General features: G+C 47.3%; 6 protein-coding genes across 6 annotated transcripts; 5 read left to right on the top strand and 1 right to left on the bottom strand.

The window, feature by feature from the left end:
• The first annotated feature begins 2,353 nt into the window (after window positions 1-2,353).
• Window positions 2,354-3,423, top strand: K441DRAFT_664245 (AP-2 complex subunit sigma). Its single transcript, XM_067649324.1, has 5 exons — window positions 2,354-2,400; window positions 2,478-2,517; window positions 2,582-2,611; window positions 2,763-2,993; window positions 3,134-3,423. Exons 1-5 carry the CDS (start codon window positions 2,366-2,368, stop codon window positions 3,233-3,235), a joined length of 438 nt encoding a protein of 145 aa, XP_067501213.1. The 5' UTR covers window positions 2,354-2,365; the 3' UTR covers window positions 3,236-3,423.
• Window positions 3,424-4,221: 798 nt separating this feature from the next.
• On the top strand, window positions 4,222-5,674 carry K441DRAFT_664246 (myosin regulatory light chain cdc4). Its single transcript, XM_067649325.1, has 5 exons — window positions 4,222-4,349; window positions 4,559-4,712; window positions 4,790-4,930; window positions 5,001-5,093; window positions 5,155-5,674. The coding sequence occupies exons 1-5, from the start codon at window positions 4,347-4,349 to the stop codon at window positions 5,181-5,183; spliced, it is 420 nt and encodes a 139-aa protein (XP_067501214.1). The 5' UTR covers window positions 4,222-4,346; the 3' UTR covers window positions 5,184-5,674.
• Window positions 5,555-6,264, bottom strand: K441DRAFT_615709 (uncharacterized protein; the record flags this gene model as incomplete). The annotated part of the gene is made up of 1 exon (XM_067645721.1): window positions 5,555-6,264. The coding sequence occupies exon 1, from the start codon at window positions 6,122-6,124 to the stop codon at window positions 5,555-5,557; it is 570 nt and encodes a 189-aa protein (XP_067501215.1). The 5' UTR covers window positions 6,125-6,264.
• Window positions 6,265-6,301: 37 nt separating this feature from the next.
• Window positions 6,302-8,049, top strand: K441DRAFT_688727 (HIT-like protein; the record flags this gene model as incomplete). The annotated part of the gene is made up of 3 exons (XM_067652223.1): window positions 6,302-6,358; window positions 6,411-6,899; window positions 8,002-8,049. 3 exons carry the CDS (start codon window positions 6,302-6,304, stop codon window positions 8,047-8,049), a joined length of 594 nt encoding a protein of 197 aa, XP_067501216.1.
• Window positions 8,050-8,654: 605 nt separating this feature from the next.
• Window positions 8,655-10,268, top strand: K441DRAFT_664252 (uncharacterized protein). The gene is made up of 3 exons (XM_067649326.1): window positions 8,655-9,231; window positions 9,355-10,153; window positions 10,215-10,268. The coding sequence occupies exons 1-2, from the start codon at window positions 8,813-8,815 to the stop codon at window positions 9,965-9,967; spliced, it is 1,032 nt and encodes a 343-aa protein (XP_067501217.1). The 5' UTR covers window positions 8,655-8,812; the 3' UTR covers window positions 9,968-10,153; window positions 10,215-10,268.
• Window positions 10,269-11,604: 1,336 nt separating this feature from the next.
• On the top strand, window positions 11,605-12,078 carry K441DRAFT_679433 (uncharacterized protein; the record flags this gene model as incomplete). Its single annotated transcript, XM_067651262.1, has 1 exon — window positions 11,605-12,078. The coding sequence occupies one exon, from the start codon at window positions 11,605-11,607 to the stop codon at window positions 12,076-12,078; it is 474 nt and encodes a 157-aa protein (XP_067501218.1).
• Window positions 12,079-12,236: the final 158 nt, after the last annotated feature.

Genomic DNA, 12,236 nt, shown 5'->3' on the forward strand with positions numbered 1-12,236 from the left:
CATTCTTACTCCGCCAATTCGGCATGCAAAAGTTGAGGACCCTCCTGCATATTCGATTTCGGCAGGAATTGACTGTATACCGTTAGCTCTGACAGTCCTTGGCTTGAAACACAGCTGGACTACATAGGCCGTAATGAAGTGGCCCGTTCTTTGAGCCGTCCCCATGTGGTGAGAATAAAGAAGACAGCCGACAATGTATATGAAAAATTCGTGTGTATTCCTCTACACGTCCAAAGGGTAAGTCGTCTACATCATTCAAGTTGTCTCAATGGTTCCCTCATAGCGCAATAATTGAAACAGTAGGCTCGTTTCGGCCGTCTTCGTAGTCCCAGTAGAGACTTTCAACACATTTGTCTTTGCTCAGCCTTAAGGTCTAGGCGCTGGCCGTTTCAGGAATCCAATACGCCGCACGCCGCACGCCTTCGCAATTCAATTGCTCTCAGGACGAGCCCACGACGCTGGTCCAGCCGTGTGCCTTCAATGATTTACTATACCAACACGATGTTGATCTAGCGTTCTTTAATGGAACTCCGCGATATAATGCAAGGCCAGCGGGAAATTCCTCCTTCATGAAGCCTAGACGGCGCAATCGCCAATCTCTGCTAGTAGGGTGTAGGGCAAACCGCCGCTGTTAGCATACTACCCCCAGTTTAAATACGAATGGGCATGATCGACATCTTTGAGAGCCTTTAGCACGTCTCTGCCCTAAATCTATAAATGCTACACGAGATCTTCACCCAAAGAGGTTTGTGTATTTGCCACGCTTCTGAGCTCCTGGATTTCAGAGATGTCAGAACAGCTACTGCAGCTACCATAAACGATCTGCATCTGAAAGTGCATCTGATCCTCCATTCCTCAATACTACTATTAGTGAACCACACTCAAAGGACGGGCTGAATTCACAGCAAGTTGGCAAGGGAATGCTGATCTATCGAGATTGCCCACTTCGGATCGGATTATGGCGCCCACCACCGTGAGGCCATCTTTCCATTCGTGATGAACTGTTGGTCTGTAGACCCTATGCAATGAGGCCTGCATCCGTCACCCCCAGCCTCTAACTAGTGAGGTTTAGCGGTCCTATTCATGTCTGCCTTACTCCACATTTCTGCGCACCATCCCGGGCGTATTTCGAGTGATGGCAACGTCGAGATTGAGGGTTCAAGATAAAGGTAGTAAAGTATATGTATGGCTTGCCAATTAGTTAGGCTTCACATGGGAGCAGGGAGATCCGCAGGGTTGTATTCCGTAATGCTCAGGAATCGGAAATGCGTGAAGTTTAGGTGTGTACCGTGTTTATGGAGATTAGCTTTTTGGGTGAGATAGCAGTGTTATATTGTAAGGAGCGAAAGCTGGTGGCCGTCTAGACTGGCTGGCACGTGGAAACGGCCACTCGACCAAGTTCGGAGCGCTGTAAGTACTCTGTACGGTTCTAGACTATACTCTTAACTGACCACATTGTAGGGCTCGGCTTCAGCGTCTCTGTATGGTCACAACTTGAGTGCCAGTTCTCAATTATCTGCGCTTCAGCTCCCTCCTTCGAAGTCTTCTTGTCCAAATATCTCAGCGGGCCTCTCAGCAAACTATACCAGAGTAGCAAGAAGCCTAGTGATTCAATGAATTCGAGCAGGAGTGGTACCAGCATGTTTGATTAGCTGCAACAGTCATTCCAGCGCGGGAATAACTAAAGGCTATTGGTTATCTTAGATCCGCAAATCGTGAAGATTCCCAACTGGGTCGCGCAGGCGTACGATCCGCCTCGACACATAAGCAGTCCCAAGGACGATCTTGACGTCTACGACCTGGTATATAGCGGGACAATATGGACCGCCACATCCTCCTAAGGATCACAAGTACATCTCAGACGAGCATTGGCGGGAGTATGTGTAGCAATATGCTCAATGTGTGCGTGATGCTTGAATGAGAATCAGCGGAGACGTTTCATGTCTTGGCTTCAGCGGTGTTCAAGGAGTTCACTTGCTCGTTCTACATAAGTAATCCTAGATAGCTTCAATGATAGACGTGGGTTAAGAAGGCCCTGCAGCCAGCCGACACTGATGAAATTGCATTGCGGGACGAGAGCCGGAAAGCGATAAGGTTTCCCTAAACTTAAAGAAATCTGGGCAGCATTGATTTAACTATTGGGTGAATAAATTAGTTAGTGCAGAAAACGAGGTTTTGAGTCAAGCTGAGACCTCGGTTCGTGACAGCTAATTTCCCCAGGACGAGGTTAAAATTGCGCGGGCTGTGCCGTCTGGGCCGCCGTAGGCATTGTACGGAGACCGAGAAAACCCCGGCGAGATTCCCGCCCGCCCGCCCGCCTTAAACCTCGACCCATTTCGCGTGAGCAGCATCACTCGCGGCAAATATGGTGCTCTCGTTCATACTGATACAGAACCGACAGTACGTTGCCGCATTGAATGAATACCGTCCGTTCTGGTTATGGGGAAGACCTTGCTGACCCCGTTATTTTTATGCAGGGGCAAGACCCGTCTTGCGAAGTGGTATGCGCCGTACAGTGTGAGGCGCACCAGCCCTCCAGCAGCGCTCTGCAACGCACTTGCTAATCCGGCTCGCCGATCAGGATGAAGAGAAAGTCAAGCTGAAAGGCGAGGTATGTGTGTGGGTGTGCTCGGCCTCCCCTCACTCCCGCCATTGATTCCCTCCCGCAAAATGGAACCCTTTCCTCACAAAGCAAAGCCCGCTCTCCTACCCGCTCTCTCTCTCTCTGTAACCCTAGCTCACGCGCTCTACCCGAACCCTAGGTGCACCGCCTGATTGCGCCGCGCGACCAGAAGCATCAGTCGAACTTCGTCGAGTTCCGCAATACGTCTAAGATTGTGTATAGGCGGTACGCGGGGCTGTTCTTCTGCGCGTGCGTCGATACGAACGATAACGAGTTGGCGTATCTGGAGGCGATACACTTCTTTGTTGAGGTGTTGGATGCTTTTTTTGGGAACGTGTGCGAGCTGGATCTAGTGTTTAATTTTTATAAGGTAGGTGCTTCAATGGTCTCTTGTGTTAAGCTGAGGGGTAGAGGAGAGGGGAGGTTTAGGTGGGATCGATCGCATTGAATAGGACGCAGTGGAATTGGGGAGTTGGGAATCAAGCAGTGCTAATGACGGCGTTGCGGCAGGTCTACGCAATTCTCGACGAGGTATTCCTGGCTGGAGAGATCGAGGAGACAAGTAAGCAAGTCGTACTGACTAGACTGGTACACCTGGACAAGCTGGAGTGAATTTTCAATTGCGAGGCTAGGTATGCATAGCTGAAGTGTGGCGTTTTGGAGTCAAGAATTGTCACTTTATCACAGCATGTCGTCAAATCGAAGATTTGGACCACTGTTTAAATATTATCCTAGACTTCTGATCAAAAGGGCTTGGAGCTCCAATTCTGCCATTAATAGTGGAACAGCGGTAGAGGGACACCCCAATTGATATGCGGACATTCCCGACTGATTGAGTTTAGTCCCTTCCTGACCAAGTTAGAATATCACGTGAATTTAAGTTGCGTCAGTGCGCGCGCCCACATCAGCATTTGAACAGAATACCAGGCGCGGGCGTGCTCGCAGAGGTAGTTTGTAGACATCAAGCAGATGTAGCAGCATCCAAATAAGTTCATGCGGCGCCTTTTAGGGTACTGCGCAATCGAGGTGTTACAGTTATAAGAGTTCTATTTTAATAATATAATTTTTACGGTATAGATGTAAATAACTTAAATTCAGGTAATATTCTAACTTAATTAGGCAGAAGCTAAACTTAATCAGGAGAGGGCGTCCGCGTAGTTATCAATTAGGGGTGTCTGCATATCAATTAGGGGGTGTCCCTCTGCCGCCACCTTAATCATCTGAACTAAGAAGTGGATGCTCGAAATTGGGTAAAATAGACCAGGATGCCAGGCGATTATCAACATGTCAGAGCCTATGGTTGGCAATACGACTGTGCCGTGTGAGTAGCTCCTAGCCATTGACCACAGGCGAAAAAGCGTCCATATCGATTTGCATATAGTCCTAGGCGGTTCGTGATTCAAACTCATCTTTGACAAGAAATATACGAATGCGAGAAGTTCTTGTGCAATTAATTACATGTTGCACACCTCGCGTCGAAGAATTTCATATCTGCTGCAGGTCTAACCTATGACCATTCATTGGCTTCGAAGATTCCATAGCAACGGCTTAGCTGCAACTAGACCGCAAGTTGGTCTCAGCGCGCGCTGCTTGAGAAACAACGAAAATCGCACGGTGACCGCTCCTCCGACATTAAAGAACTTCGTACGTCCACTTCTTCACCGTAGGCATCGATTCCCCTGTTCATTGCTGTATAACATCTTACTCTCTCATATCACTCAAAATGGTAAGTTCACATGGTCTCGTCAATTCCTGATTTGGCGAGGCTGCAATTTCCGAGCCCGTTTTCGCCTTGATATGAACACAAACAACATCGCCGCACCACTTCCCTTCATCCTGCCCACAACTTGCGCCCAAACACGTTTCCTTTAAATCGATCGCGATCCTGTGTTTTGCACTGTTGTCTTTATAAACATGGATAACTCACAACTTCAGGCCTCGACAAATTACCGCGAAGCTTTCCAGCTCTTCGACAAGCGCGGCAACGGCCGAGTCACCCTCGAATCCCTCGGTGACCTTCTTCGTGCCTGCGGTCAGAATCCTACATTAGCTGAGATCAAAGACTTGGAGAGGAGTGTGGGTGGAGACTGTGAGTTATCCTCTTACCCCGCTTAAGGGCTGTAGTTCCGTTCGGAGTGTTGTTTACTGATGTTTAAGTTGGTGCAGTTGACTTCGAAACCTTCTCTAAAGTCCTCAATCGACCTGGCGGTTTCCGTGAGCCTGGGGATATTGACGAATATGTGCGCGGTTTCCAGGTCTTCGATAAGGATAATTCAGGATTCGTAGGAGTTGGACAAGTCAGATACAGTACGTTATTACTCGTGGGGAATGCTCTAAGTAATCGGGGTAGAATTTAACCAATACTGACTGAAGATAGTCTTAACGAATCTCGGCGAAAAGATGAGCGATGAAGAAGTCGATGAGCTTCTCAAAGCCATCGACACCAACAATGGCGAGATTAACTACAGAGGTGAGTACCAATGGCACATCGCTCTTCTCTAATAACATGATTTACTAACTTAAGGCTAAAGAGCTTGTCTCGGCGGTTATCACCAACTAGAGCATACTACATGTTTTACACCTCCACACGATCGATGAATATGATAGTATTGTAAGGTTGGGTGAACTGGACTCTATGGAGAGTATCGGCGTTGAAAGGATTTTGGTTCCTTATTGGGCTCTGGAGGATATGTTCTTTGCTGTTCTGGGTTGATGGTATTCCGCACGAAAATTGTATGTTTTTTGCCGCATGGGTACGATAGCATACGTATCGTACATTCGTAGACAAAAAATAGCCATCGCAATCCTCAGACTTCCCAGTCTTCCGCGTTGGCCGAATAATTCCGCCTTACAAAGATCCAATCTCGTTTAGAATGGCCTTGTAAAACATATGCCCCGAGAGGATAGATCTAAACATTCGATTAAGGAATATCACGCCTCAAGCGTGATGTTCGATGCCATGTCTTTCCCTTCAACCATCTCCTCAGTACTCATTAATCCTCCGGGAAGCAGATACACTACATTTTCTCTCCTCCCCACCCGGTCTCCCGTCCCCGCGTCCGCATCTGTATACTGTCCCCATTCCAGCTGATAACCCACGACTAATCTACATCGCCCGCATCTTTGCAGGTATCGTTTCTCGAAGCCGTCGCTGCGGGTAATAACCTGCGGCTTTCGGTCGACGACCGTAGATAGGAGAAGTGCATAATGTGAGCTTGGCTTGAGTAGGGACTTCTCCTGGGAAGTGGATGGTTCTCCTTCTGCCTCCGCCTCTGAGTCGGAGTCGTCTAATGGGGGAGAATGTGTAGATGGTGGTGAGGGAAGTATGAGGATATATGCTTTATCGAGGCTATTAGCGGACCGCCGGGGTAGTGAGGAAAGAGGGGTTGTTGTTGCGACTATTAGGTGCGTGCAGAGGCAATGGTATGTGTGTACGCGAGGCTGGCCAGGTACGGCAGAGGACGATTCAACAGCCGAAGTGGGTGCAGGCGGCGGATTCATTTGAAGCTATTCGAATAAATGTTAGACTCGATTGATTGGTGGCAGTGCGGGCGGAGGCACGTAGTTCAGTGACGTTGAGCTCTAAATTGTCAAACATTTTGTAGGGCTGAGACAAAAGTCGTATGACGAAGACCATTCTTTTCCGCCATTCATCCTCGACACGAAAACTGCAACATCATGCTGCCGTTAACAACTAAGTCTATATATTTTGGTTCTTTCATAGTTACATCCCAAGTATGCTTTATATTATCGTTTCCTTATCAGAATTGCAATTGATTTCTCACAGGTCTTCCACCTCACGCCTCTCTCATATGCGCTTGTGAACCTAAAACCTCTACTACCCGGTCATGTCCTCGTCTCCCCGTTGCGTCCGGTTCCTCGTCTCCACGACTTGACTCCATCGGAAATATCAGACCTGTTTTTGACAGTACAACGCGTTAGCCGGGTGATTGAACGCGTGTTTAAGGCATCGGCACTCAATATTGCGATTCAAGATGGAATAGATGCTGGCCAGAGCGTTCCGCATGTTCACGCACACATAATACCAAGGAGTTCTGGAGATCTAGATAACCGTGGAGGAAAAGACGCAATCTACAGCATGATGGAGAGTGAGGAAGGAGACCTAGGGAAGCAATTAAGGGAGCAGGATAACGAAGGGCAGAAGAGGGGAAGATTTCCCGCCGTAGATGCTGATGAGGGTAGAATTCCCAGGACCGATGAGGAGATGAGGCAGGAAGCCGAGTGGCTAGCTAAGGAAATGAAGAATGAAGAAGCTGTCAGATGAATCCGAAGTGCTAGACTATCCTACAAGTAATTATATCCTCGATATCGCACGTTTGGTTCTCGGATCGCATATTTCTTCTCTTTATGAGAACCTCGTGAGTATCGCCACGCTTTTTTTTTTAAAGAAAAAAAGGAAAGAAAAAAATAGAGTATTATCAGTTCGCAATTTTAGCATTATTAGAACTTCATGGTTGCACTTATGCTAGAAGAAGTAACGTTAACGGTTCATTTACCCCCGACCCTGTAGGGCTCCAAATTAAGATCACTGAACCACTGTTGCCTCATCCTTTATTTTGGTGTCCTTTCTATACAATCTTAAAATCTTCGCTTACTACTTACTAGCCCTTATTCATGATCTAAAATTGCATGTCTCGGTCATCATCGACTTTTATTATTCGGACTTTGTACGCAATAGGCCCCTCTTTGCCGCTCATCAAAGAACATCCCCTTACCTTTCAATCTCACACTAACTTCAGCTTATTAGTATTGTGCAAATATTTGCCGCAGCCGTGATCTTCATTGTCTTAGCAAATTGCCTTGGGCCTGTTAGTAACGACTCCTCTGTTCTATGGCGAAGGAAAACCTATCACTCTTTCACGTACTAGGCACAAAATATAAACGTCTCCGAATGGCTTTCGATATTTACGCTATGCTTAGCTCCACTTGTTACGCACATTCTTGTGGGTGCCCCTGACCTGATAGTGCTACGAAATCCTCAACCTCGATGGACGGACCGTGTCCGTCATTTCAACCCAACTTCAATTTACTGGATATACTACGTCACCATCTGCCGATGAGTGTGTTCTATGAACTGAAACTCCGCAGATATGGCTGCCAGCAATGCAGCGTTCTGGACTGGTCGTGACTCCAAGGGGGATCTTCCGTGCAAACAATCGCTATCGTCCTGCAGGGAACACAAGCTACTTATGACCTTACCAGAGGGTTCCACTATGAGAAACATGCTCTGACCATGGCGCTCCCTACGATTTTCTCTCCATTGATTGTGTTCGGACTTTTCCGATTACCTGCTGCTCTTTGGCTTACCAACGAATACGGTTACGCTGATGTCGATTCTTGAGGTGATCTTTTGGAAGGGCCGAGCCTATCAAGGGTTCAAAGCGAGGTGGCTTCAGTTTCACTAATGTGCGCTTTCTATCGCATTCAGAAGACTTAGCTGCACTGCAAAAAAACCCCTCAGCAAATATGGTGGATGGTTTTGGTGACATTCATTTTCTTAGCCCCACTAGCTGGTTTTATTATTCTTGCAGGTCTCTGCCTTGCACCTAATGATCCAGGCGATCATATTTCAACCACTGCCTCCATTCTAACAAATATGCTCTACACGTTTTTCTTGTCCGTTACACTTGTGACTGCACTTTTTCACATTTTGAGAGTGCAGAACACCACCACCATTCTTCCTTCCATCGGCTCTATGTGGTATAGGATACACACGCTCTTGTGTTGTTTATTCTGGTAATTTGGTCATTTCTTCCTTGGAAACCCGAAGGATTTTGCGGACAGTATGCCATATTCCCGACTAAATTGGAACTGGACCGCCCCATCTCCTACTCTCCAGGCATTAAGTGCAAACCAAAACCCTAAAGTGGGTTTTCATTATGGGACAACATGCAAGTTCCTCCCGCTCCTAGCGCTTCGTTCGAATTTCCGCTGGTGAGGCTGAAACACCAAGGGGTAATGATATGTGATCGCTTGAGGCACAGGGGAGTCAAGGGTATATTGGGCTGTGCTCACCTTTCTGCCGTGCCTGGACGTTCATGCCCAGGTGGCAGCGTTCCGCAACCTCACCCTTCATATTACTGTTCAACCCCCTATGTGGTGTATCATCCTTCCTGGCGCCTTTCCCCTTGCTGACTATCTATATTTCTACTGATGTAAATCACAATTATGGCTGATCCATTTAGTATTGCTACTGGGGCTGTATCGATCATTGGCCTTGGGGGTCAAGTTGCGCAGGGTGTCAGCTTTCTATACAGTATATTCAAGGATGTTAAAGACTTTCCCAAGTCTCTTCGGGACTTCGTATCCAATCTCGAACTCCTGAGAAATATACTGGAACGGCTGGAAGCAAACAAATTACCTCCACCTAATGGTAAAGAAGACGTCGTGATGAAAGCTTACCAGCAATGTGGGGAGAGAGTGAGATTGCTAGAAAAGGTGTTGATAAATCACGAGATCAAGCCAAATTACAGGAGAGCAAAGAGAAAATGGAAGCAGATCATGGGTGGGCTGGATATCAATGACATTGAGAAGCACGCAAAAAGGATTGAAGAGGCCAAGTCGTCACTCCAGACCACTTTGAAAATGTAAGCCCCAATATTTCCATCATAACATCCTATCATCATGCCCCCGTATATTTGCTCCTCGCCCTTTGAAATCTCGTATGCAGATAAATACACATTCACGAAGATGTGTCTAATGAAATGCAGAGAACTCCAAGTCTTCCATAGAACTTATACAACCCGAGTCGAAGGGATGCTAGACTCGATATCATTGGACATTTCAAATCTGGCACAGGGTACCGGAAAATTGTACACAAGCATAGAGGAGATGAAGGAAGCCATAGCAAGCTTGGAGCGAGAGTTCAGGCTTTCAAAGCCTCCTGCAGTTGTTGGTCCAAATACTGATGTTCAGCCTGCTGACCCTTCTCCCGCTACACCGGCCTTGATGGAGGTCAACGAGTCTCAGCCACAATGTGAAGGTGATAGTATTAGTAATGAAAGAGATGGAAACGGAGATGACGATAGCAGCGATAACGATGTCCGCTACAATAACCATGATTGCGGTATACTTGAAGATCCAGATAGAGGAAAGACCTCAACGGACGAATGCCTCAGTACTTCTTTACTCGCTCGAGACTTTCCTATTGATCGGAGAGTTCCAGGAAGTTCCAGCTCTCTCTATATCCTGCTAGGAACGCTGGAATGGAAGACTACAACCACAACTATAAACTGGAAAGACTCTTCTAAAGGCGGAGAACATGGCCAAAGACCGTGGAAGGTCACTGCTCGATCTCTTAAGAACTTTCGCCCTGCTCCGTAGCTTACCTCCTGGATTTGCATGGGACAAAATATCTCCGAAAATAAGAGCATATATGGCGGTATTTCATCCCTTGCATTAGATCAGGTAATGATCAGATTTTCAGAGCTTGTAAGGCAAGATAGCTTGAAGTTCTCCAAACCTTTTTCGAGAACAAACTAGCGTTGCCATGGGATATGGATAGTTCCGGTAAGGGGTTACTCGAACATGTTATCTTCCCAGATATTGCAGAACCTGACACAGTCTTCAGCGAATCCGCTTTTGTGCTTGCTAAATATCTTATTGAATGTGGCACTGAACCAGCTCAATCAATCAAAGCAATATACAAGCAGCGAGCTGTTTTGCGCTTTTTTTTTTTTTTTTTTTTTTTTTTAAATCATACACCGTTTTAGCTGCCCTGAAGGCGCCATGCCGGGTCTTCTATTTTAGATGCATACAACGATCTACCCGATACAAGCTTATCCTATATAAATGAAATACAAAGGAAATCCACCCGTCGTTGTATACACCTTTGTAATCTTCTCGTGTTGTAGCCGTCCATAACTATGTAGCCTAACAGCCCAAAAGGCCGTCTACCAACTCCACCTCGGGGTTCCCACAGGTAGTAATATCGGGGCCTCCACCTCCTTGTGACCGTTATGGTGTTGAAGCCGTAGGGATGGCGAATCGACGTGTGGTTGAGGTTGGGGGTAAGCAGCTCAGCGCCGCTGAAACCACGGTGTTTAACACCAGACGTGGGTTCTCTTTGTCGTAGACTAGCAGTCGTAGTGCAACGGCCGTTCCTCTTAGTCGTTGACGGCTGTAGTCTTGAGCGCTGAGGTTCGGGGTATTCGGATTGAGGTCGAGTCGTGTTCGTATAGGACCTGTGTACGCGTCGGATTCGATTCGATCGGTGGATAAGAGACTGCCTTCCTCTCTCTCCCCCTATTGTGCGTGGCCGCTCGTGTCGTCGTCCACTCGAACTCGTCTTAGCTTCTCAATACAAGTCGGTTCACGACTCCGACAGGTAAAGATACTAGACCCGGACACCACGGGAAGGTGCGAGTTCATCGTCCCTCGAGCTCGTCTTAGCTTCTCAATACAAGTCGGTTCACAACTCCGACAAGTAAAGATACTAGACACCGGACACCACGTGAAGGTGCGAGCCCATCGTCCGGCACTGTTTTGCGCTAACAAGGGCTGTACAATCGAAACACCCAAGGCAATCTGGTCAGAACACGATATGCATCTACGGGCTCTACAGAATTCTAACACTTAAGACCTGGAGACTGAAGAATCCTGGAAGAGGCTTGAAGAGCTAGGAAGAATGTGTATCAATCAAGCACATGAAGATCCCTTTGAAGACCCTGGCGTTCGAAACGACGTATGGAAACCCTCCGAAATCAGCATTGCAGCCTTCCCGATGGGCTCATTCTACTTGTACCATGAAGAGTGGCCAATAGGGGTTGAAGATCTCGCATTGGAGAATCCGGACAGTATTTTCTTTGGCCTTGTTACCACTGAAGTAATATCTACTACTATCTACTACTCCACGACGTGATCTCATCAGCCGCCTGGACTGCCGCTACCGAACATTGGCGAATCTATGCCGAAATGGCATAAAAGCAGAGATAGTTGCCCGTTATATCTCACAAAAGGAGATGTCGTCATCGTCACAAATTTATAACTACACGAACGGTCATTCACTCTTTTGCCAGGACGGCCCTACCCATCTCCTCCATTCCTTGCTAGGACGCGTAAATATAGAACGTCATAGAAAGGAGCATCGTGGTGTTGTTCGTCAACATATTCAGCGTATGCTCGTTCTCCTCCTTAAACACGCTGAAGATCCGCGGTTGAGGTGCCCACGAGCTCAAGCTGCAAACTGTTCCCGAACGCCTACAGAAATTGCTGCTGCCAAGGATGTACTTGATATCTGGGCCAAGGCTTTAGCGGAGGCGGGAATTGACCTCGAGGAGTTCTATTTGGGTGGCTTTGCTACGGTACTTGTAGATGTAGTCCAGTCTTCGCAGGCTGGGCCTAGCGAAAGTCAGGCTAGCTCTACTAGCACGCGTTTGAATCTCTCTCCAGAAACCCGAGCCAAACTACCGCGGAAGCTTGCATTGCTTCTGTGAGTAGGGAAGACGGAAACCCTCTCTTTATTCGTAAGGGTTTTTATCCGTTTCTTTGCAGCCGATAGTATATTTCGTGAGCATTGCTATCTTCGACGGCGCATATTGATTCAAAGATTGTTCTGAGTAGATACGATCGGTCTACTCGTAAAGTATTTGCA

This window comes from Cenococcum geophilum, assembly GCF_001692895.1.
Source record: "Cenococcum geophilum 1.58 unplaced genomic scaffold K441scaffold_37, whole genome shotgun sequence".
In the NCBI taxonomy this organism is placed as follows: Eukaryota; Fungi; Ascomycota; class Dothideomycetes; order Gloniales; family Gloniaceae; genus Cenococcum; species Cenococcum geophilum.